The following is a 26,084-nucleotide window of genomic DNA, read 5'->3' as shown; positions in this document are numbered from 1 at the left end:
CTATAGAAAAATTCTGATCATATTCAAAAAACTGAATTTATAAGCAGCATATAGACTCCACAAAGCATCCACAACACCTCACGCAGCCTGACTTTCCCGAAATTGTATTTACGATCATCACAAACCACAGCGTCACACGTCACGCTACATCCACAATAGTCTGCTTCATACGACCAATATGAGGATCTGATCACGCCTTCCCATAGGCGTGATCAGGTCCTCCTTCACACGGCACGCCCAACCCCTATTCCCTCACTGTCTCCTTATTGGGTGATAAGAGGGAATAAGGAGTAGCGATGACAAGAGAGAGGACGAAAAAGAAAGGAACTCACTTGGCTGTTCGCCGGAGAAGATGGTCGCCGGAGAAGGTCACCGGAAAGCACACCCTGCCGTCGACGCCCACACCCGCTCTGATACCATGTTGCGAGAGAGAGAGAGAGGCGGCAAAAAGTTGAAGTTCATTACGTGACCCTAATCTCTATTAAGAGATTAGGGTTAGGGAAAATTACAAGAGAAGTCCACTAAAAATAACAAAACATTTAAAGAGATCCTCCCTCACTTCCTAATATTTCAGAAAACCCCTTTTTGTATCTTTAACAGAGATCAAGCATCGTGTGGCTGCATTGGCCGACGGTTCTCTTCCCTTCATTGCTTTCTTCTATTCTCTATTCTCCATCCTCCTTATTTTCAGACGGAGAGACGTGATTCGGTGGTGTTTTAGTGAAGATTCTCACAGTTCCTGCCGTAGAAGAGCTGTTGCGAATGAGAGAAGAGGAGGCTGAGGCGCTGCTGTGAAGAGTCGGAGACAAAGAAGCCCAACGGTATTTTCCTTCCCTAGTTAGATGGGGAGGAAATTTTTTTAAAAATTTGAATTTTTTTCTTGGTGAACAATGTATTTCCTGCCCAGCAAACAGGCCCTAAAGAAAATTCTTCATAGAAAGATAATACATATGCATGTTTACAAGCATTCTCAAGGTCCGTATAGAAAATAGATACCTCTCTCTCTCTCTCTCTCTCTCTCTCTCTCTCTCTATATATATATATATATATATATATATATATATATATATTGTTTTTCTTTTCTGAGTAAAATCTTTGCTGCCTTGTGTGTCAGTTCTGGCATGTCATTGCTTTCACTCAGTCCTATACATCTGTTCTCGATTTCATTCTTTTTGTTCTGGTTATAATTTCATTCTTAATCAGATCCATCCTAGTTTTTTTTCTTTATCTTGTCATCTCTTATTTCTTCATCAACCGAATTTGCCCTAGATCTGAAGCTACACGTGAAGAAATAAAAGTTCTGTGCGTCAAAAATGAGAAATTGTGAGAAGCCCACTAGATAAGAATGCAATCGGCTCTAAATGGATTTACAAAACAAAATGCAGTCCTAATAAAAGTGTATAAACATAAAAAGCAAGACCAATTGCAAAAAGGTTCACTTAAGAGCATGAGTTGAACTCCGATAAAACATTTAATCATATAAAATGGTGGTACTATCTGAATCATCTTTCCATTAGTTATTGCTTATGATAATTTGACCAAATGGATGTAAGAAATGCATTTTTGCATGCAAATATGTAGAAACCAGCTCCATAGATTGAAGATGTGTGTTTATGGATTGAAGGTCTTATCACTCTTTCGATTCCCAAGGAAATTCACAGGCATGTACTTTTAGAATCATAACTTGACTAATCCTTGTTTATCTGTAAGGGAAAAACTTGCCCAGCAGTTCTTATATATGTAAATGATATGTCCACAAAAGGAATTCAGAAGGAATTTATTCAGGAGACTAAAGGTCTTCTGTATTTCAAATGAAAGGTCTAAGAAAGCTGAGACATTCTTTGGAATTGAGACTGACAGGAGGGGAAAAATGAACTCACAATGACTGAACGTAACTCTTGATTTACATGCTAAAAGTGGATGATACATTGCAAGCCAATGACAGCACCTCCTATACATAAAAAAATTCAAGTGGTAATGGTGAAGAAATATATACAGATGCTACCCAAAATTGAAGCACAATTAACATGCTTCAATATTTGACTTTTCCCAATCTAAATATAGTTTATGTAGTTCATCAAGAGTCACAAATCACAATTAATGCACAAACTCGGAACTGTTCACATGAAGATCATCAAGAGTATTGAAACATTTAAAGGGCACTAGACAAATGGCTTGGTAATTGTTATATGAAAAAAGAAAACAAAAAAAAAATATGTTGATTAGGAAAGCATACTCTAATGCAGACAGGGTTGAAGACACTAATTAAAAGGCCAGTGTACTTATTACATATTCATTGGTGGAAATTTAATTTCATGGAGAAGGAAAAAACAAAAAATAATCAGAATCAAGCACCTAAGCTGAATACCGTGCGATTGCTTAGTTCTGTCACCTCCGAGTTGACTTTGATAAAACAACTCTCAGTCAAATCTGGCAAATTTTTGCCAAAATCTATTTCATAATTCATTTTATGGCCATAAGTGCCACCAAAATTTTCTCGAACTCAAGCAGAACGGTGAAAAAAAAAAACATATTGAAATCAACCTGCATTTGATCAAGTATGAGGTAGACATTTAAGAAGGCCACATATAGTGAGACAAAAAATCAGATTCTTAAAAGCAAGTTATCATGACAGACAAACTAAACTAGTGGAAGGATATCACAATATGTAATTAGTTGCATAGCACATTTGTGTGGATATAGATATTGGGATGTATCGCCTACAATTCTTAATATTTGTATTCATATCTTTTGCTGCAAGGCACTTATGTTGCTGTGTATCATAACTGGAAGGAGGTTTCTGTAGAAAGAGGGAACTGCAGCCCACATTACAGAATGTGAAGATATTTTGTACTTGTTTGAATCATAAGTTACCCCTGTGTATGTTATCAGTTAGCAACCAGTTTGAACTGTTATTTTCTTGCATAACATAATCTGAATTTCAAATGCATACCCCCACAAACATGCAAAACGCTATAATGTATAAAGTGTGTGTGCACATACATAAATATACACATATATGGACACAAACACACAGTCACATACACACATGTGTATATAAACAAACATGATTTACGGAATCAATCACCAGGGAAAAGAAAACCAAGAACAAAACACGACGGCATGAAGGAAGTCCTGGATATGACAAGCACTGCATTCCACAAAAGTAAGAAAACCTAGGGCGCCAAGCCTGAATAGATCTTGCCAAAGCCCAAGTCTGTTTACATTAAGTAAAAATGATTGCCATGTCCAAGTTTGCATTGGTCAGCAGCCAGGTTTGGTTGACATAGGATAAAACCAGTCATGGAGCAGTAGGCAACCATGAGGTCTGTTTGCATTAAGCAGATCTAGCAATGTGTAGGCCTGCAACAGCTAGGTCTGCTAGAGAGAGATAGAGAGAGAGAGAGAGAGATCACCATGGAGCAATGGCTTGAGGGAGGGAGAAATAGCATACAAGAGGGGAGAGATATATCTGTTCAGAAGAGAAAGAGAGAGGGAGACTCGACATACTTCCTTAACCTTTCTTCAATTCCTCTCATAAATTTACTTAAATTTTATGAGATAGACAGTACCGTGGCAGAATGAACCTGGTTTCTGACAAATATGGGCTGGTGAGAATCAGGCTTACTCTAGTGCGCACCTACGCATTTGATGTTAAATTTTATGAGATAGACAGTGCCGTGGCAGAATGAACCTGGTTTCTGACAAATATGGGCTGGTGAGAATCAGGCTTACTCTAGCGCGCACCTACGCATTTGATGGAAGAGGTTAGGTCTGACTGCACCGAACCCATTTGATTTTCATTGTTGGTGCATGCAAGGCAGATTCAAGCTGGAAGGATATGTGACTTAATTGAAGAGTTGCAAAACTTAGGTAGTTGACCATCTTTTAGATGTTAAGCCTAACCTCTGTAGCGCCAGTATAGACCTGAAGCATAGAGTGCATCAGAGCAACTCTGCTGCAAAAGTATGTAATTGCTGTCATATAAATGTCAAATCCAACCTCAGCCCTCCCAAAGTCCTCTACGTCCTCATCGAACTTCAGCCACTCATGATATTTTCTACTAGCTGCAATTTTATACAAATGAATTCATTTAATACTTTTATTAGCCATTTTACCAACATCGACTGCTAACAATATATCAACATGAATAGCGAGGCTCAATACAAGATCGAAACTAACTTGCACCTGCTACATGAAACCAGCTCGGATAGAGACATAAATATCAGCTCCAGGAATCAAGAGACAAAAGGTCTAGAATTAGCAAAATCAGTAAGATGCGGTAATGAAATATAAAATTTGAGAACAGTGAAATTGCCTGAGATGAATGCTCCTTTCCTTGGAAGCTATCATAGTTGAATCCTCAGGAGGAAGTTGTTTACATAAAGCCAGTGCCTCCTCAAAGTTCCCTGATGCTGCTAACTGCACTATCTGTAGTTGAGGGAACCTACAGTTACTTTTCAAGTTGCACCAACATAAAGTGGAGATAAAATTCGCTACAGAAAATAACAAGACTCCAAACACATTTCTACTGAAACAGCACCTCTTTGAGGAGGATCTCTCTCTCTCTCTCTCTCTCTCTCTCTCTCTCTCTCTTGTCGAGAGAAAAATTAAATGCAGATCCACATGGAAAAACAACAGTTCCAATAGAGCATTTAAACCTAATGATTTGTACATTCTACTCTTTATAAACCTAGTTTTATGATTTTATACATGCTGCCTTAAACCTGTCAGTAGTGCATCTTTATCTACTTAGAACTTTTTGCCTTAGTGGTCCAATTTTTTATTCATCATGGTTGTTAGAGGCCTAAAACTTGTCAAAATTCAGCTCTGTTAGTCAAAATCAGCTTATATTTTGAATCCTTGTTTGGCCACAAATTTGTATAATGCTTGCAATTGATATTCAACTTGTCAATACTTTAGAAAATTAGCATAAGGCCATCTCTAAATTCCAAAGAGTTATTACCTTCTGCCGAAATATATAGATAGATAAGGTGCTATATGAGAGATCAATGAGAGAATCAATTGCAAAGACCTTTGTTTGCACTGTGCAGAAAGATTACATTCACATCCTGCAATATACTTGTTAAGAAGTGTGTATATACATTTATCTTCATTGTTCTTATTTATGTTCATATTAGATATGGACCCAGTCCAATCCATATGATATACGTATTGGTGTTCGTGTAAATGCCCACCTCTTATAAGGTATACTTGTCAAGATGAACTTTCTGTTAAAACATAAGATCGTGTCTGGATCTGGATCAAGATCCAGACACATCCAGCATAGGGCTGCATGTCCAATTTAACATGTGCCAAATTGTTTCATTAATTACATGTACCTCTTGTTATGTAATGGGGGGCATTATCGTCCATCTTGTAAATGTGATTAGGAGTCATTAGGAATTAGGGTTGAGTTTTCAATTGATTGATGCAGCCCTTCAGAGCATCTTCTTCTCTCCTTTTGCAATTGGCTGTTGCAATTGATAGCTGTTTATAATTGAACAAGTTGCACTACTACAGATGCGGTATTGAATTGCTTAATTTTCGATGTCATGTAACTCTTTCCACATTGAGAAGGGTAGTTGTTTTCATCTTATTACATATTACCCCTTTAAGTGGTGAGAACTTACCATACTTGTGAGTGAGGCTAAGGATAGGAAGGCAAGGTTACATCTAATTTTTAGGAACTTTTTTATAATGATAGAATTATTAAAAATATTTGTTCAGTAATTCTCTATTTATTAGTCTTCTTGGTTTTGTTTGTGAGCTCCAAGGACTTCTTGGGAGATAACTATTAATTTATTGCCAGATAAACTTATATAAACAAGTAAACTTTTGGCTGTTAGACATAAATGGTTTATATGCACCTTTGTTCTCTTGCATTGCTCGTTTTCTAGTTTAATATAGTTGTCCTGATTTTTTATATTAACAATATCAGGAGATTTTTAATAATTTACATGAACATCAGTCACTTATAATAGTTAAAACCACTGTCAGAAATATTCTTCTCGTGTTTTAAGTGGCAAAGATTTTCTCAGATATTCTTCTGCACAATTGTTTTTCTCGGGTAAATTTCCGCAATTTTTTAAGAAACTAAAATCCAAAACATTAGATAAAAACAAAATATATGAGAAACTGAAAACATAAAAAACTAACTAGATAAAATGATGCTTTCGAAACGATAGAAATGAAGATTAATCATTCAACTTAACCTTTAGCCTTTAAAACTCAAATAGTGTAAAAATAACATGAAAAAAATGTGATAAAATGACAAAAAAGCACATGTTGAATTTAGTTCAGCATTTTTTTCATTAAAACATATGTTTTTCCCTTTTTTTGTTTTAATCATTTTGAACATAAATATTGGATTTTTTCATAAAAGAAGTGATATATGTGACAATGGTTAAAACAAATGAGCTAACAAATGAACCTGAAAAAAATATCAAGGAAAATAAAGTAGAAAAGTTGGAAGTAATAACAGCATTCAGCAACACACGGTTGTAGAGAAAGATGTTCAGCCCTGTTATCAACGCACATATTTTGAACACATTACACATAAATACCTGGGCACCAAGAGGAACGGGTAATAACCCATAAACAGAAGTGTCTAATGCTGCTACTACAAAACCATCAGCTGATAAAAGATGACGGATTTCTCTGAGGGCAATAGTTTGCACCAACTGATAAGGCACGCGGAGAGAACGAATCTGCAAGACAATATCTTAACCAAAGTCTTAACAATTTTCCACATGAAGATCATGGAAAAGGAATAACATGGCATGTGGCTATTTCTTTGGCCAATTTGTTACAACATATCACTATACCTCAATATGCCTTGGCAAATGGCCTATAGCATACGGCACTTGGATGGTCACAGATCCTGGTGGCTCTGACCAACATATACGACCCTCTTGCAATAGCTTGCCATTTTGGTCGACAAAAACTCCAATATTATCCTGCATGTTGTAAAGACCACTTACTAACTTTAACACAGTAAAATTTGGTGCTTATGCAGTTTTACTCTTAGAAATAATTGCAAGTTAAGTTGCCAAGAAAAACAGAAACAAAAATATGAACCCACATTGTTCAAACAATATGAAAATTTTTTTACGTGAAATGTTAAACATATGTTCCCAGGACCTCAGCATAAATACATCAGTGTCACTTCCGCTTTTATTTCTGTCAAATATCTTTAACTGTTGTCTAGAGTCTTTCTACAATATTAGGAAGTTAGAGTGCATTTTTAAAGATTATCTTAGTTTACTTGGACTGATATTGTAATTTTTGTTACTGCCAGCCCTTATCTCTTTTAACTTTGAGATTAGGGTAAAGTTAATAAAAAGTTTTTACACTCTCTCTCTCTGGTCGTAACATGGTATCAGAGCAAAGGTTTCCCTAACGCCGGCAGCCAAGTAAGTTTTGCGGCAACCCTTTTTTTTCCAGCAACTCCCTTCCTTCTACCCCTCCCTCTTCTTCTCTGTCTCGTCTTCTTTCTCTTAATCCACCAGCAAGGAGGCGGTAAGGGAATCATGCTGTGTGGAGGAGGACCTGATCACGCCTATGTGGAAAGCGTGATCAAATCCTCAAGTGGATCGTGTGGAGTAGAATCGATCTGCTGATCATGGGTATGAAAGCTATTCGTGGATGTCGTCTGGAGTAGTTTTCGTGGAGAAGCCTATGTCGTGCGCTATGGAGGAGTATAACAGTCATCAGGTGCTCAATTGATAGTCGTATGTGGACTGGCTTTTAAAAAAACTGAAGTTGGCAGTAACAGTAGTGAGGCCATCCTCTTCCTAGAGCAAAAAGTTATGGTAAAGCAAACAAGGACATGCACTTGGAAGTGGAGGAGATAGGGCAGGTACGCTATGGGAATAGGAGATATCATACGGCATGAGGGTTTAGGCAATGAAAAGTTGATGGAAGAACAAAAGAAGGTAACGCCTAAAAGCCAAAATCAATGTTGACAAGCAAACGAAAGTGGACTGAATGAATAGGGAGAGGGAGAAAGAGGATGATGCGGCAAGGGGAGATGAGAAGGCATCTAAAGGGAAGTGTTGCACATCAGGAAAGGGAAAAGAAGAAGCAAATGTAACATTGTGAAAAAAAGGATAGGAGGGAAAAAGCCGTTTAATTTGTTGGTAACTGGCGTACTGGCAGGATCGAAAAAGAAGCTTGTGCATGACTTTTAGGCATGCAAAGGAGGGAGGCAACTGACCTGCCCTTGGGTGAAAAGACAAGAAGGGTAAGAAAAGATGGGATGGATGGAGCTAGCTACAACTTGGGAAGAGGAAATGTCAGCCAAGGAAGGGTAAGCGAGGCAGTTAGCCTTGAGCTTATAGAAGGAAATAAATGTAGAAGGTGGAGGGCAGGGCCTATTGCATGAATGGGAATAATGGAACCAAAATGGAGCCAACACGAAATGCTGAGAATGGAAGAAAGGTTCTATCGAAATTGATTTGTACAACATCGTTGAATCAAGCCAGTTTATGAGTAATGGGACTAAAGGGCATTGAGTGAGAGTAATTGGTGAAAGTCTTGATTGGCCCCACCATGTTACTACGAATGGAAACTAGAGGAAGCTAAATGTTGCGGCCTTGAGAGCAATGACAACTACAATGCATGCAGCAAACTCATTTGCAAAAGTTATAGTAAGCGCCAGCAGTGCAATAGCAGTCTCTTGCACTAGGAGTTTGAACCAGTGTCACAAATATCATTCTCGGGTTTTTATCGACGAGATTTTTCTCGGGTTTTTAACGGCAAAGTTGTCTTTTTTGTTTGGAAAAATCTAGGGAAAAATTTGGAAATTTTTAAAAATAAAAAAATTAGGTATAAATGAAAGAAATGAGAAACTAATAGGAAAACATGAATAAAACTATATAAACTAAAAGTGATAAAATGAAGTGTTTTAATGATAATAAAAATTATGAAAATAATTTAGTTTAAGTTTATATTTAAATCCATGATAATATCAATGCTAAAAATAAAAAAATTAAGAAATTGCAAAAAATCATGAAAAAAACGCGATAAATATTTTTCCCCGATTTTTTCAAACATCGCGATTTTTTTCTTTTTTTCGTTTTTCTGATTTTTGACGTTAATATCGTGATATTTTCGAAAATATCTTGATATCTGCGACGCTGGTTTGAACTGACACACAAATGAAGATGGACTGAAATGAAGAAATGCACAAATGCTCAGACCTGTTCGTACCACAACTAGTGTGATGAAATCATGAAACTTGAATAAGGTTAAAGAGAGGGATGCAGGGACTAGGGACTAAGTTAGCAAATACATCCTGACAAAGTTGTGAATGTCCGGTTGATGAAGAGGTTGTCTTTGACACAGATACCTAGAATTCTGACAAAGCAATGAACAAACTAATGGATAGTCTCACTGGAATGAGGTCAGAGATTTGATTGTGCCTTAGACCACACAAGAAACCATGCACTCAGGTCACTGACCATACTCTATAGAGAATTAATGTTCTTGCAGACTGAACCTGAGTGAAATTCTCCCAAAAGCAGTCAAAATGGTGCCAAAATAACACCTTCAAGTCATGATAGGCGTATCTTCAGCAACCACTATGTAGAAGTTGCAGCTTGCAGGAAATATGCTGGAAAAACATAGAGCTGCTCCTCCGATTTTTGTTTGCTAGTCAGAGAGAGGGAGGGAAAAAGAGAGAGAGAGAGAGATTGATGTGACTGATGTACTCAAGACATAATTTTCATTTTCTCTCTAGATGTCCACTTTGCTCTATTTTACAAGGAAAATCAAATAGCTTGTTGAGTTTATTATGTAGATACATCTAATGTGTTGTTGAAGGGGAAATTTTATCTCAAAAATTTAAACGTCTAACAAAACACTTCGAAGCTATATACTTGCTGAAGGCTTTTCTGAAAAGTCGTAACTGCAGTTCCCTTTTTCCAAAACTGCCTTCTACTCAAATTTCATTAATAAAATACATACACCACACACACATATGAGAGCAAGCTTAAATAAAAGTGTGTAGATGCGTGTGTTTGCATACGGAGAGCAAGAGAGAAGGGGATACTTTTTGTTATTTTTAGACTCCATTTTTAAGTTATCCTAAACTGCCAATCATATTTATAAAGAAAATGATTTAGTTTCTAAATTATATGTTTTTGAGCAATTTTTTCTGTATGATTATTTTCAAGAAAAATAATTCTACATATAATTTTTTAAGCCATCAACCCCATAAGAATATAATTATCAACCGATGTCACATGGGTGCAGGGCTTTGGGTTCTGGTGCAGACGCAGGTGTGGTTGTAAACGCAGCAATTTTCAAAAAGATTTAGGTGCGGGTGTGGCGAGGATATATATATCTAGACATGTGTATATATAATATATATATATATACAAATATATATATTATTATATAGTTAATTAACTGTATCAATCTCTGCCACACGAGTACTCTTCTTAAGGAGGAGTACCCGCACGGAACCGGTACGACACCGGTACCGGTGCGGGTACGGTGCGGTGTTGACCGCACCAGGTATGGTCAACGTACCCAAGGTCATTTTCGACCTTTTTCAGACTCGGTCAAAGTTGACCGAGTCCAAAATTGCCCTATTTTAATTTTAACGATTTTTACATTTTAATGTTTTAAACAATTTTAACGTTAAAATTTTCGAAACCCTTAAACATGTTTTCGTTTCGTTTCATTTCGTTTCATTTTGTCTGTCGTCACTCTTCACCGAAGACCGACGACGGCGCACGGCAAGCGGTGAAGGCAGGTGGCAAACAGCAATGGCAGGCGGCTAGCAGCGACGGCAGGTAGCGAACGGCAACGGCAGGCAGCAGACGACGACGGTATTTGCTTGCTTTCATCATCTTCTCAATTTCTGTCAATGCGCTAAGGCTTCCATCGTCTCCGGTGCCAGTGGACCAGATGCCGGCGTCGAGGAACAATGCTCTCTCTCTCTTTGGGATGGCTTTTCTTTTTCTCGCCTAAAGTCTTTACCGTTTCTTTGATTCTGTCTTGTTAGCCTATCTTGTGTCTCTTTTTTCAGTTCCCTTGTTTCCCCTGATATGATATTGATAGTTGTTGATTCTTCATTCTTGCTTCGTAGTGTTCCTTTAAAAGAAAAAAAAAAAAGAAAAAGAAAACTTCATTCTCAGTCTTTCGTGATCCCTGTTTCTATTTTCGTCTGAATGATTATGAGAGGATCCGTCTGGTATTCTCTCTGATCCTTGTTCTATGCTCATTTTACATGCTTATTGTTGCAATCTAGCGGTTCTAGTTTTTGTTCCTCATTATGGTCAAGACTCTTTGTTGATCTCCCCCTTAGTAATATGACAGTATCTATAAATCTTGGATTATGATTTATGAATATGTTATTCTGTTTGTAATTTTTTGATATATATATATATATGTGTGAATATCTTATTATGTTTGAAATATATATATATACATATATATTTGTAATTTTTTGATATATATATATATATATATATATATATATATATATATATATATATATATATATATATATATATATATATATATATATATATATATATATATGTGTGTGTGTGTGTGTGTGTGAATATCTTATTATGTTTGAAATATATATATATATATATATATATATATATGCGTGTGTGTACGGCCGTAACCCCGCACCCAAGTTTTTCAAAAATGGTCCGTACCTATACCCGCACCGGCACCCGTACCAGTACCTATGTGACATAGGTATCAATATTTAGAAAACCATATTAAGCAAATGACATAGTAGAATGAACAATCCCAAATACAAGGATTTTTTATTATCATAAGCAAATTTTGTCAGCAAGCTTGAGGACTCATTAGACCCAAGAGGCACATTGAACCATGAACAGTACCTTTCCCAGTAGTAGTTGCTCTGATGGAAGTGGTGTGATTAAGGGAGCAGCAATCCTCCCACAGGGAAACACCTCAGATAGTGCTCCGGTTGTGCTGTTCATTATCATGTATTCTTTTCTGATACTCAAACAAATATTTTCACCACACCATATTATTGACTTTATCACATCAGGAACATTGAACTCTTTCACCTCTGTAAAGTCCTTACCTCCTATCAACATGAAAACAGCAATTTCTAGTAAATGTTAGCCAACAGCATCCAAGAGATCGCCAAAGAATTGTCCACATGATGGACGTGATAATCATAGAGCCTTGTTTAGTTGAACTTTCGCACATTTCACAAGGAAAAGGAAAACCAAAGAAAAGGGAATTGAACATCAAAATAACAAACTAACAAACTACTTGATATGTTCATGAAACAGCAGAAGTACCTATAATGTGCTGCCTATAGACTTTTCATAACCCAAACGCCAAAGACAGAAGTGCCTGATGATTGTTTTAGAGAAGGAAATGGTAGTCATAGCCAGAAAATGCATATCATTCAGCAAGGAAGTAATTGAGCATATTAACTACATCGAGCAACTATGTTATCTAACCAAACCATAAAATTCTCATTACTGTTCCACATAGATTGTTGAGGTAGTTACATATGTTACATTTTTTGTAAAAACAACAAATATATTGCTTTTGTATAAACTCTCTAAGTAAACGTGCAGAACACATATATAAACTGGTGCACATGCATAACTAAGTTTTGTCAGATTCACAATATGAATGTGCATTGCCTATAAAGAATCTTTGGAATTTTATTTTCTAATGATATTTTCTATTTTCTTTCATTTTTACTTGTCCTTTATTTCTTGAGTGTCTTGGTCAATGTTGTCCTACCCTCCTTAATCTTGTGGATCTGTCAACAGACCATTCTCAAACTATTCCCCATGCTCACCCGAAAAAAGTCAAAGTCAAGATGCTTGAGACACATCAAAGAGAGAAGGCATTAAAAACTAGACAAGAAATATATAGTTGGATTTTAGCACAGTTTAAGCTTTACCCTTCTCTTCAAACTAAAAAGGTTAGTGAGACTTGGGAGAGGATGAATACATTAAAGGATATGTCTCAGAAATTTCAAAATAAAGCTAAGTACTTCAAATAGGTAGAAGTGCAAGAGGCTGATTCACCAGCCTTTGGATTTTATGGGATGACCCTGCATTACCAGAGTGTGAAAATCATACAAGGAATCGAAGCAACTTAAAAAGAGAATTTTCTAGACTTCCTTTATAATAATGGCATCCTTTCTTTAACTCTCACGGTCTCACCCTACCTCCATTGAGGATGCCCTTGTTAGAGTATTAACTATTAAGGAACAAGATATAAGCAAGAAAAATAGAGAAAAACAATCACTAGAGCAATGAGGAACCTGGACACAAATATAAAGAAGATGAAATGTGCTTTCTTTGCCTGGTCATCGAAAACAAATGAGAAGGGACAACAAGAGGATGATAATGCCTTAGTCATTGCTAACCACAGACATTACGTGAAGCCTCATAAGCCTCGTCTATTGGAATAAATTCTATTCAAGCAGGAATCTCAACATGAAAATGCACGTGTCTAAAATGTGTGAGAGAAGATAATAAGGACAATGTTGACACTCATCAACACACTAGATGCAGGTCCAACTCAAGTAATGGAGCCTTTTTATTCTGCTTAATATATCATTATCTTCACAAGGGCAATTATGTCATCTTCTTCTCCACCAGGTATGTATTCTTGAGATCTCAGCCTTACATAGCACCAGTGCATAGCGACTGCATTTCATCAAATATTGGACTAACATTCTTCTTATGTATCAATCGTAGATTATCTCTTAAAATTAAAGTGATACAGAGCTTCCATTGCCAAGATGGTTCATGTGCATTTGCATAATCAATTGTTAATAGACCTAATCATTTGTAACTCCGGTTTAAGTGCATAACAAGAACAATAATTCTGCAAGTTAAGGGAGCATTTGATTATCCTGGGAAAACATCATGGTGTACTGGACTGCTGAACCTTCACCTGCCCGTAGCATCCTGAATCAAGCATGTGTTACAACTAACAAGCTTAAAATCTCAGGAATAAAAAGTCCTTGATAAGGAAAGAGGGTTCCCGGACATATTAAAATTTTTCACCAAATGCCCCCAAAGTGAGATCATTCCTTCAAAGTCGCAAAATAATACAAAATGCACCATTCACAAGCCCTTTCCAAATAAATACTAATATGGCACTCATGCATGAATATTTTGTCCGCTCACTGTGATTCTGGTGCGTAGTTTTAACGTACTGCAAAAAAAGTACCAATCCACAACATATCATTCCCCGGCAAAGCAAGGATATTCATCCCGACCATCGCCACCACTGTGAGGTCCTAAAATTATTCAGCTCCTCCGACAAAATTTTAGAGGCTAGGTGGTGGTGTCCAGCAACCATCATGCAGCTCCAGCATCATTCTCGAGGACGAAAGCACCACCGTTTATGATGACAATAATGACAGGAGACATTAATTATATTTAACGATCTTCACGGTGTTGTTTCGCATGTTTCCCAGATTATTCAAGCAGAAACCGCTACCCTTGAGTACTAATGATCAAACAGCACTTCACTAGACGATGTTTATGATACAAGTTCAGAAAAATGCATCAACAACAAATAAGAAACACTTCTCATTCTCCAGTAGGCAAAATATTCGCCATTTTTATAGAGCAGAGAGTGGAAGGACGAAGACAAGTTATAAGATAGTTGTCAATTGTCACTAGGACGTTTTTCCATCTCGGTGGCAACGATCATGGCATTCATAGTTAACCGGCTATCATGCTAATGATGGTATAAATGTTGTACGAAAATGCCCAAATTTTAAGCACGCGTCCCGGATATCAGAAAGCTGGATCAAACAACACCACTTGTCCGATATTTTTAGAACCATGATGATGGTGATTGTGAATGTGATGATGAACAAATAACCTTCATGGCGATAAATGATGACCTTCCTCTGCCGTCCGACGCAGAGGAAGCCGCGGCGGTCGTCCCAGTCGTAAGAGCTTGCGCCTTTGGTCTTACTGAGGGAGACAGCGGCCTCGAGGCTGGGAAGGCGGTGGAATGCGACGGCATCGGACAGGGAGAGGAGGAGGTTGCGGGAGCCTAAGGAAAGGAGGGAGACGGAAGTTCCTTTGCGGAAGAAGCCTGGGAAGGTCCGCTCCAGCACGTAAGAGGGTGGCTCGTCCCTGGAAAGGGTCGTGCCTCCCACTGCGAGGCGATCGGAGGGAAGGCTGTACACTCTGAGGGACCCGTCGGCACAGGCAAAAAGAGCTTCGAGTTCCAGGCTGCGACGGTCTCGATCCGGGAGGGCACGTCTCTCAGGATCTGGAAGGAATCGTAAGCGCTGTGCACCATCTCTGACTCTCTCTCTCTCCGGCAGGTCGGAAGGAGAATGGGAAAGACGCCGAGGCCGGTAGCCAACAAAGGGTCGGGGGTCTTATTTCCATCGGATTTCACAAGATTGGATTCAAGCTTATTAGACTGTAAACATGGCTTCTTTTTAAAAGTTAAATTCAAAACGCATCAGCAGATCCACATTTATATATAATTGGATAACTTCATTCTCATTTGTCATTCTAACATCATATTCGAATTCTGACGCAACCCAGAAGTTGCACCTATATTTAGAATGACCCTAACCTTCTTGCCAAAAAAAAACTTGGACGATGGTTGTAGCTAAAAAGAGTGGGCCCGTCGGGTTTTCGAGCCCGTCGCCCGGGCCCGAGTTCAAATCGATCTGGTCGAGTGAGATCGGGTCAGGCTCGACAACTTTTTAGTAACTTCAATTATATATATATATATATTTTTTTTTACAAATATATATAATATATATTTTGAATTTTTATTAAAAATGAACCTGGTCAAGCCTCGGCTGGCTCAATGACCACCCTAATTTTCTGGCCCCCATACTTTGGAATCGAATCATTGCGAATAAGACCCCCCGACCCTTTGAATTTGAATCATCTCGTCCTCTCTCTTTGTATTCGTTCTGGCTTTATTGCTCTGTTCATGTTCCGTACGACCATCAGTGGTGAAGAAGCCTCTTTATGGGAATATGAGTTTCTAGAGAACCATATATGTGAAGAAGAGTGACCAGCAGCGAATCATCGGGACCTCTCTATTGGTTTTTTTTTTTTTCTTCTTCTTCCTTCCTTGTAAGCATCAGCAACGAGAGGAGCACAGAATCAGCAATAAAGAAGAGCATCCACAATGTTCCAGGCAAAGTCTCTGGAGAAGAGTTTTTGGTGCACACCGTGAAGACATTTTCATCGATACATTGCTGAGATTCTTTTGTCGTATTCTCACGTACAGTCTTGATCAGGTTGCTTGCTCTTTGTGGTTTCAAAAAGAGGATGACAAACTATCCTCAGCCGACTAAAACAAATGAGAATGAAAACCAAATAGAAAGCTGTTGGGAAGAAGGAAGAAGTGGACATCATTGACGAATGTAACAGCTGCACTTTCCGTAATATGAAACAATGAACTAGAGTAGATGGTAAGTATTATTAAACATATCATGAAGTCCTGAGCTTGTAGCTGTCGACTGAGGCACTTAGGCAGTGATAGATATTCTGCAAAAGATAACAGTGCTGCCAGAAATGTTAATATTGAATCTCCGAACAAACTATGGAAATGCTGCTTATCGCCAGCAATAGTTGATTCATAACAACCTAAGAAAATGTAGTCGATGAATCAGGCCCAAAAGCACATAAAAGTGCAAAGGTGCTTCCTACCCGTGGCGATGATCAAATTATGACAACCGTTGAGTAGGGGAAGCAAAAGTTCTCATTGAATTAGCATAAGTAGGTAGATGAACGGAAGTGCTGCCCATTATTAATGACCCCTCAAGAAAAAGAAGCAAGTTAGCAAGTCCCTCGCCACCAAACCAATGGTGACTCATGTTGAGATCATTGTTATCTCTTGGGTATAATATGGCAAAGTTGTATATCTCAGAAAAATTTTGTCAAATTTTTAAAAAATCTAAAACATTTAATAAACCCTAATCCACCAATAATAAAATCTCTAATTTCTTTGCCAAACCCTTGTTCCAAAATTATTGAACCATGTAACCAAAGTATTGAACATGAAAATATTGATTCTACTTTCACTAGCATTGAAACCAATATTGAACACATTGAACATCTTCATCAACCTGAACCTCAACCACCATTGTCACATACTAACCATAACAAAAGTCACTATATGATCACTAGATCACAAGATGGGACATGAAGACCCAACTTTTTCTCTTATCTCAGTAGGAAGCTCAAAGTGACACTAGGCGGGTCAATGCAATGTCTAGTGAAATCCATGCTTTTCACAAAAACAAAACTTAGGAATTAGTACCTTGTCAGTCTCATTATAATGTTGTGGATTGCTGGTTGATGTACAAAGTCAAAAGACATGCAATGGCTCAGTTTAAGGCATGTCTTGTAGCCAAAGGGTACTGTCAAAGAGAATGAATTGATTATTCAGAAACATTCAGTCCAGTCATTAAACTCATTACTATTTGATTGGTTTTATCTATTGCTACAAGTCGGAAAAGGATTATTCACCAACTGAATGTTAACAATGCCTTTTTGCATGACACACTAAAAGAAGAAATATATATGAGTCAACTGCTAGGATTTGAAGGCAATGATCATCCTGATTATGTCTACAAATTAAAAAGTCATTATATGAGCTTAAGCAAGCCCCTCGAGCTTGATTTGAAAGTTTGAGCATGTATCTCATATCTAAAGGATTTGCAAGATCCAAATCTGATCCGTCTTTGTTCATATATATTTCGCCATCATGCATTGTATATATTCTCATATACATTAATGATATTATTTTGACAGACAACTCCCCACTTGAAATACGATGAGTAACAAATTCTCCATCAAGGATTTGGGAAAGATCTATTACTTTCTTGTGATAGAAGTTGAATATAATAGATCTGAACTTTATCTTTCACAACGAAATACATAAGCGACATTCTTATTAGAGCTCAAATGGGAGACGCCAAAGATGTCAAATCAGTTGCCCCTAAAATATCTCTTTCAAAATTTGAAGGAGAAAAACTCAAAGACGAAACTCTATATAGAAGCATTGTGGGTGCACTACAATATGTGACTCTCACACGTCCAGACATTGCATTTGCAGTTAACAAGGCGTGTCAGTTTCTTCATGAACCCACAAATCTTCACTAGACTCATGTAAAACGGATTCTTCGCTACCTTCAAGGAACTCAGACTTATGATCTATACATAAATGCATCATCACGTTGGAAACTTGAAGCATATTCAGATGCTAATTGGGCCGGTTGTCTTGATGACAGAAGGTCCATAAATAGTTTCGTCACTATGTTGGGAGGAAACATAATTTCTTAGGGATCAAATAAACAACATTCAAGTACAGATGCAGAATATAAAGTCATGGTTGGAGTTATTGTAGAACTTTACATGGCTAAGGCACCTTCTCAACGACTTACAAGTCCCACTTCAAGAAGTTTCTATATTAAAGTGTGATAATCTGGGAGTCACGTATCTTGCAACCAATCTTGTCTTTCATGCTCTGGCAAAGCATATCGAAATATATTTTCACTTTGTTAGAGAGAAGATTGCTAAAGGAGAAATTCACGTTGAATTTGTCAAATCTAAATATCAGATAGCATATACTTTAACTAAAACATTACTATGGCCGAGGCTTCATTTTCACAAAGACAAACTCAATCTTGTTGACATAAGTATTGACTTGAGAGGGCATGATAAAATAAAAGCATTAGATGAAATGGTTGAAGATCACGATGGAAGATCTCCTCCTAAAATCAAGCACTCGACTGAATATCACGATGGAGAATCACTTCCTAAAATCAAGCAATTGGCTGAAGACCATGATGGAGAATTACTTCCTAAAATCAAGCAATCAGAAGACGATAAAGAAAAATAATTTGAAATTCAAAATTGCCTTGTTTTTCTAAATCAAGATCCATGATTATTGGATCTTTGTTGTAACTCCAACTATATATATCAATAAATAACTCTCTCCTTGAAGCAGTGAGAAAATAGACTCTTTGTGGTGGATGTAATGTTAACAGTTTGTCACTTTGTTGCCTTTGTTCGTTTATTTTTGAAGATGTCTATGCTACTTGTGGACAAACGTAAGAGTCTGTGAGAAGGCGACCTGCAACTCCAATGTAGAGAGGCAGACATCTACCATGCCATATGATCGAATGCCAGTGCTCACAGACCCTTTTTCTACTAATTTCCCCTTTCCAAGTTAAGGCGTCAGCTTTGTTGGGGTCGAGGGCCGGCCATGAAAAGCGAATGTTCGTGTTCCCAAGGATCGAAGCTGATTCTGTGAGCTCCCTTGTTATCTAAGCTATCACCCCAACGAAAGTGAGCGGCTAACTTGTTGATGTAATTTTATGACAAGACTCCAGTATCCTTGAAGGGTGGACAGAACATGAACATGTTTTGTCAAGCACAGCCGTTCAGCAAAAGAGAGGTCTTTTTTGTTTCCACAGTGCCTGTCAGTTTCTGGCAAGCCCGAGGTCTGCATTCTTCCTCAGGTATATCTTGAGTTTGAAGTGGAATCCCAAGATAATCTCCGGAAAGCATGGGAATTTGCTCCCTCCTCCGGCCCACTTCCCTTTCAACCCAACGAATCAGGTGGTCTTTCCATATTGAAGGCCAATAACACACTTGTTTCTCCATACTCACTAGTAGTCAGTCCCGATCCGCTGGAGAATTTGTCAGGAGTAAGAAATTGTTAAGGGATATAAAAAAATAAGATGTCAATCTGCATAGAAGGAAGAAGCAGGAGGTACCGTCTTTCTTTGCGCCCATACTGATTTTCTTACCTCTAATCTTGGCCTCTAGAAAACTATCTCCATCACTATTATGAATAGGGGAAGAGCGGGTCCCCTTCACGGAGCAAACCAGCTTCCTTGCTTGCCCCGACTTGATCGTGCAGACAAGACAACCATCATGATTTTCTGGATCCAGAGACCATTGAATCCCATGTCCCAATGAATTCTCCACGAACCACACGCCGCCCTTAAATAGGTTTTCTAACCTGTTTGGGTCTTGATAACTCAAATTACATGGAACCCACTAAATCTTATCTAAGAGAATATGATTAAGAACACATACAAATGCGCATATATGCAAATTTATTTGCCTGCATGGAAATTTTTGTAAGGATATTTATGTTATTTTGTACAAATGCGGGTTTTGCCATAATTCTTATGTTGAGAGGAGGGCCGCAGTTTCATCTGTCTTCTTCTCTGAGAGTGTCTGTGTTCATCTATGAGTAAATAGTGTAAGATCTGTGCGACCATGGACGTAGGAGATTATTGCTCCGAACCAAGTAAATCTTTGTCTTCTTCCTTGTTGCTTCTAACCCCTCTTGTGAGTGTGTGAGAAGAGTTTGTGTTGTTCCTAACACATGTGTATCTCAGGAGGCTCCAATGGTGTTTATATGCATTTGTTGCTGCTTCTAGATATTGTAGTTTGTCATGATCAATCATACTTATTCCATTCATTTTCTGGTCTCTCGGTCTTTGCAAAATACTGCTTTGGCGACTAGTTTCATGGTTAGTGCGAAATGACAGTGTCATTGGATCTTGCAGATCTGGAGATGCCCATGATGAATAGGATCCAGAACCCACAGACAAACTGAAATGAGTTGCTTAACCGCCCCCATAAACCGACCACTAGTGTGGTGGTTATAGAAAAGGATATACAACAAGGTATAGAAAAATCAAAGGGTGAAGATGGAGAGAGCGTGTGAGGATCCTTGAAGCAATAAAGGTTGTAAAGGAAATGAAAGAGAAGGATGGAGAGGGAAAGGAAATGGGGAATGAAAAGGAGATGAAAGGAAAGAGAAGGAAAAAGATGATTATAAAGCTTGTTTTGATAAAAAAGGAAAGTAAAGGAAATAAAAATCTATTTTATTTTCCATCCCAATCCCTTCTCCATTTCCTCTCTATTATTTTCCTTTCATTTTCTTTGCAACCAAACATGTTTTTCTATTTTCATTGCTTCACCTCTTTCTTAATTAACCAACCAAACAGAAGATTGACCTTCTCTTTCATGCCCTTTCCCTTCACCCAAACAGGGCATCACTACCTGTCGATATCAGAGTTGTGCAGCATTCATTTTTGTTGGAATCCTCTACTGCAAACGAAGAGGTATGTGAATCTTCCCGATGCATAGATGCTATGATATGAACATATGTATGGTTTGCACTATATTTTTAATCTATCAGACAGTTTTAATGGAACATTTCCACAATCTGCTCTATCTTAACAGCACTTGTTGCCACTTTTTATCACCGTTGCAGAACGTATTTTCTAAGTATAGCTGATATCCTCTTCCTTTCTTTCCATGAGCGGGATGCGCAGGAAATTTCAGATTGACTAAGTCATCAGAGTTGAAAAAAGTTCCCAATCAAGTCATCGCTTCGGAATCACAGAGTAATATGCCATGGAATTAATCTAGCTTCAACCTCTAGTTGTTCAGGATGGATGCTCCCCTGACCCATCTATTACAAGAACTCGCAGTATTATTTACTCCTTTAGATAACAAAGATATTGCAATCCATTTGCTCATCTTGGACATGGCTACATTGGTGATTGCATGGTTGAATTTTGCAGAATCATGGTTTAATCAGAGGAATTGTAATTTATGGTGGATGAATTATTCTTGATGTTAATTATTCATAAATATGTAATTTCAGGTCAGAGAAAGAAAATTGGAAGAGGATAGGTGAAAAATAAGTTGAGTCTAACCTTTTAAAAGAAAGCTTCTCTAGACCCAATAATTTTGACCCAATGACAATCGGTCAATAGCATTCTAAGGGGTGGGTGTATTGACCCCCTTTCTACTAGAATGCAAGGGTGATATATTTGTTTTATTTTTATTTCTAAAAGTCATATGAAATATGTTAAATCATTTTTCAATTCATAATTTTTTTTTTTAAAAAATGGCCGGTAGATATGGGCCTTTTATTTCTTCTCTTTCCTGTTCCTCTCACTCATAGTTTTGTATATGTATATATGTATACACAAACACTAAGTGAGATAGAGAGGTGGAGCATGGAATGAGAGGGGCTATAAGTGCATAAAAAATTGTGCACCACCTTGTGTAATGACCATAGTACTTTTGTTGAAAAAAAAAAGTCTTTTTTTTTTTAAATAAAGAACAAAAGAAGTAAAGAAATAGTTAAAAGTATAAAAAGAGGACTTTTCTTTTTGAAAATTTGCTAGACTACACCGACTCCCATGCAATGCTCCTCCATGGCAGGGAACCTAACAAATGCCATGTAGGTGGGGGACGCATTCACCTAGAATGCTATTGATGGAGAGTGTGGAAGCAGGCTCTCATCTAGTGCTCACCTAAGCATGACACACAACAGATCTGAAAAATTTAAGTCCCAAGACAAGAAGCCCAAGGTTTTGGTGAAGTCAATCTTGAACATGTAGGAAGGGAGACGGAACATGGGTGGAAGTAGACGGGTCTCCGTGGACCAATAAATCCCATGGAGCCCATTCTTTGAATAATTTATATTTTTATCAATTCACAAGCTCAAGCAGTGAATCGGCTAAGCCTGATTTGCGCTCAATTTGTACAATATTGTTTTCAATATTTCTTGAGAACGTGTATTCATTGTGTTTTTTTTTACGTTTGCAGTGAGCAAAAAAGCAGGAAAACATTACATAATTTTGTCACTTTTTTTGTCGATTCTCCTATTGGAGCTTCTTCGGTAGAAAGCAAAGCAACGGTGTTTGATGCAGGGTTGAGGCTTTGCAAATTTTAGTTTATCAATTTTTCGAGCTTGAATTCTTTATGCATTTACTTGATCCAAATACAACTAATTCACTTTTGTTTTTAAACTAATGTAACACTTGGAAAATAATTTTTCTAACTTGATTTTTCGTTATTAAAAAATATCATTTTCGAAAAAAGGCAAACTACGTGAATATGTGAAAGGATCTCCCATGTGTAAAGTTGTAGTTATAGAAACTGATGTATTGACCAATTCAAATGGTAGCAAACCTATTCAACTACAAATAGGTGATATAGATTCTTCCACATGTCATTTCTAATGTTGTATGGAATATTTTTAAGATTTTTCTTTGTTTAATTTCTTCTTTAAAGTATATATAAAAATTACCACTAAATTGAATATTTGAAAGCTAATTAACTTTCTTTGTGTATGTATGAGCCAATAGCTACCATACCCTTACATACTAGACTTTGAATGAGAATTATTCAATGAGTTATAAGGAGAACTCGTGTTAGACATTAATTTGAAACCCTACCATCTTATATAGGGCCTAGGATTTTTTATTGGCCACAATGGTGCATTTTTTGGATATAGATATAATTTGGTAGTATCATTCAAATCCCTATTCACATGTACAATATTAAATAATCTGTTGTACTATAATGTGAAACCACAAACCAGTTATATTTATTTATCCAGGTCGAACTATTGAGTAATAATATATAAAGTCAATACCTATGAATTCAAATGGAATCAAGATAGGCAAGAATTATAACAATCAAAGAAATATTCATTTTGCAACTATTAGAGTTCTACACGGTTCCATAATGTTTAGTGGTATTACATAGAAGCTTACACTTATATAAAATATTCCAGCAAACACAAACAAATAAAATAAAAGATAGTCTCCAAAGGTTTTGGGGGCATTTCGTGCTGACTGACTCCAGTATACTCTCTCTGGGTGGAAAGTTCACTCGCTGCTCCGATTGGCGAGAATGCCCTTCCAGATAAAACAATCCGCGTTTGCATCCTTGCATTTTGCGCTTCCACTCGACTGGAGGACTTGAAGGTCATTAGTGGTCAGTTCCGTCGGGATATGGCGCACACCCTGCTCAGAGCGCGCAGATGGGGGGAGCGTTCGCCGGGAGTTCAAGGGCCCACCCTCATTGGGTTGGAAACTGTAACTGTTTTCAGATCGGGGCTCCCGGTATGCAGTACGTCCCTTTTTGAGAGCATCATTTCATATTTGTTTTCTTACATGTATCTCTCTCTTTTTTTTTTAATCCTTTTTTCTCTTCTTGCTGAGCAAGAAGAAGGGGAGCAGAAAATCGGAAGGAGTGCTATATGATTTCGAAGCTTTGTTTCCGAACATGTCTGATTTCACTCTCTTGGAGAAGCTCTAGGCATTGCAGGTTCTGTTGAGGAGGATGCAGCCAACAAATAGCTCAAGCAACGGTGCCGCCCGTACCCCAGGGTACAGCACCGCCATTACCGTCGCTCCGGAACTCATTTCTCCGCGGGAAGAGGAAGAAGAGATCAGCCCCCTAGCCCTCACTCGCTTAATTTTCAACTACAAGGAGATGCCCGAGAGGCAGGTTTCTAGGCTTCGGGAGGCAGTTAGGGAAAGGGTGATGCTTCGAAAGGAAAACACGATGCTTAGGGAGGCAGCCATAGAAACGGGGAAGGTGAACTTGATGCTTCGGGAGGAGAACGCAATGCTTCGGGAGGCAGCCATAGAAACGGGGAAGGTGAACTTGATGCTTCGGGAGGAGAACGCAATGCTTCGGGAGGCAGCCATAGAAACGGGGAAGGTGAACTTGATGCTTCGGGAGGAGAACGCAATGCTTCGGGAGGCAGCCATAGAAACGGGGAAGGTGAACTTGATGCTTCGGGAGGAGAACGCAATGCTTCGGGAGGCAGCCATGGAGGCTGCTGCTGTGCAGGAAGAGAATGTGATCCTTCGAGAGGCAAACGCGTATCTCACCCGAAGGCTCATCATGTTCAACAGCTTGTTGTGGAGTCATGGATACCTCTTGTATCCTGCCCTCTCTGATGAATTTATCGCCGCATTCCAGCGGCTAAATATCCACGATGACACCCTAGAAGGAGAGGGCTTCTGCGTGGAACCTCCCGTCGTCGATATTATGGCTGCATTCCAGCGGCTCAACCTCAACAATGACACCCTGGGTGGAGGGCTTCCTGTCGGTGAGCTCCGAGGAACCTCCCGCCATCGCTGCGAGGAACCTCCCGCCCATCGATAATACAGCGGGAGAGAGCTTCTCCATTTTTGTTTGCGGGGTAGACGTTGTTTCGTCGCTGGTTGTTTTTTTCAGTTCAATAAAAACATAAAAAAACAACATGACAGGTGATGAGCTTCCATCCACAAGGCTCATTTCTTTCCTTTGAACTCGATTAAGGTGTAATCGATGAACTGGACCTTTTCTTTTTACGTCTCTTTACTCTAAAGCCATTATATTGTTCAAATATTACAAGTTATGCCATTGAACCCCAAAAAAATGAATGCATCAAAAAAGAAGCGAGAAAAACACGTTTTAAGTGCTTTTTTTAGTCTTTTCCATTTTTTCCGTTTTTTTAAAAGAAATGTGAATTTTTCATTTTTTTTAGTGGAAATGAATTTCTCGTGTTTTTTTTTCTAAAATAACGCTCTTTTTGCGGTTTTGAATTAAACTAAGAAACAATCATATAATTATATATATATATATATATATATATATATATATATATATAAAATAAATTTATATATATACACCCCTTCTCCGCAGTTCTGCATCTAATTGTCTTGAGATGTACCACATCGGCACTGCATGTGCACTAGAAACGGTACACAGCATCAGTCTTACAGCTGCTTCAAGCATAAATGAGTCCCCCCAACCAGGTTGACCTGATAGGGAGCTGTGCTGAGTGAGCCAAGTCAACTGCGTCCACAGTTCCCGAGTTGAATCGGTGAGTTAAACACTGGTTGTGATAAATTCCCATGTTTTGGTTTCACTTGTTTTTGGTGATATTATGGAATATTTTGAAATGTTTGCTTATATCTATGATTAGGGAAATAATATTGTGATAATGGAAAAATGGGAAAAGTTTGCAATGTTTTGTTGTGTGTGCATGAGAGAGAGAAGGTATCCTTTATTGGGTGGCAGGGAGAAGCAAATATGCGTGGATTTTCATTCCATCTCTGTCCCTTTCTCCCAATATGAAATAAGTATGCAGACATAGTGCGTATTTGTTCCCTTTTCTTGAAATTCTGAAGGCAAACACAAACTTTTTTTAGTATATTTTTGCAAGCAATTAGTTAAATATTCATAATTTCATTTTTTTCTATTATTCTTTTTTATTTTAGAAGCTTC

General features: G+C 38.0%; 2 protein-coding genes across 3 annotated transcripts in view; one reads left to right on the top strand and one right to left on the bottom strand.

The window, feature by feature from the left end:
- Positions 1–15,401, bottom strand: part of LOC116257010 (vacuolar sorting protein 39) — a 54,826-nt gene extending 39,425 nt beyond the window's left edge. Inside the window, 6 exon segments of the mRNA XM_031633596.2 lie at positions 4,319–4,431; positions 6,567–6,710; positions 6,828–6,959; positions 11,871–12,082; positions 14,869–15,207; positions 15,210–15,401. Coding sequence (XP_031489456.1) covers positions 4,319–4,431; positions 6,567–6,710; positions 6,828–6,959; positions 11,871–12,082; positions 14,869–15,207; positions 15,210–15,297 — 1,028 coding nt within the window. The 5' untranslated portion in view covers positions 15,298–15,401.
- Positions 15,402–23,628: 8,227 nt separating this feature from the next.
- On the top strand, positions 23,629–25,007 carry LOC126410261 (uncharacterized). Of its 2 annotated transcripts, none has more exons than XM_050078880.1 (2): positions 23,629–23,923; positions 24,114–25,007. In XM_050078880.1, exon 2 carries the CDS (start codon positions 24,144–24,146, stop codon positions 24,975–24,977), a length of 834 nt encoding a protein of 277 aa, XP_049934837.1. In that variant the 5' UTR covers positions 23,629–23,923; positions 24,114–24,143; the 3' UTR covers positions 24,978–25,007. The 2 variants fall into 2 exon arrangements, with proteins under 2 accessions (XP_049934837.1, XP_049934836.1); XM_050078879.1 differs by having other exon boundaries at positions 24,030–25,007.
- Positions 25,008–26,084: the final 1,077 nt, after the last annotated feature.

Source organism: Nymphaea colorata, chromosome 7, assembly GCF_008831285.2.
Source record: "Nymphaea colorata isolate Beijing-Zhang1983 chromosome 7, ASM883128v2, whole genome shotgun sequence".
NCBI classification, from domain to species: Eukaryota; Viridiplantae; Streptophyta; class Magnoliopsida; order Nymphaeales; family Nymphaeaceae; genus Nymphaea; species Nymphaea colorata.
This window is presented reverse-complemented; position numbering and strand designations above follow the sequence as displayed.

Excerpts from the sequence above, each read along its gene's own strand:
- LOC126410261 (XM_050078880.1), top strand. The coding sequence starts at position 24,144 with ATGCAGCCAACAAATAGCTCAAGCAACGGTGCCGCCCGTACCCCAGGG.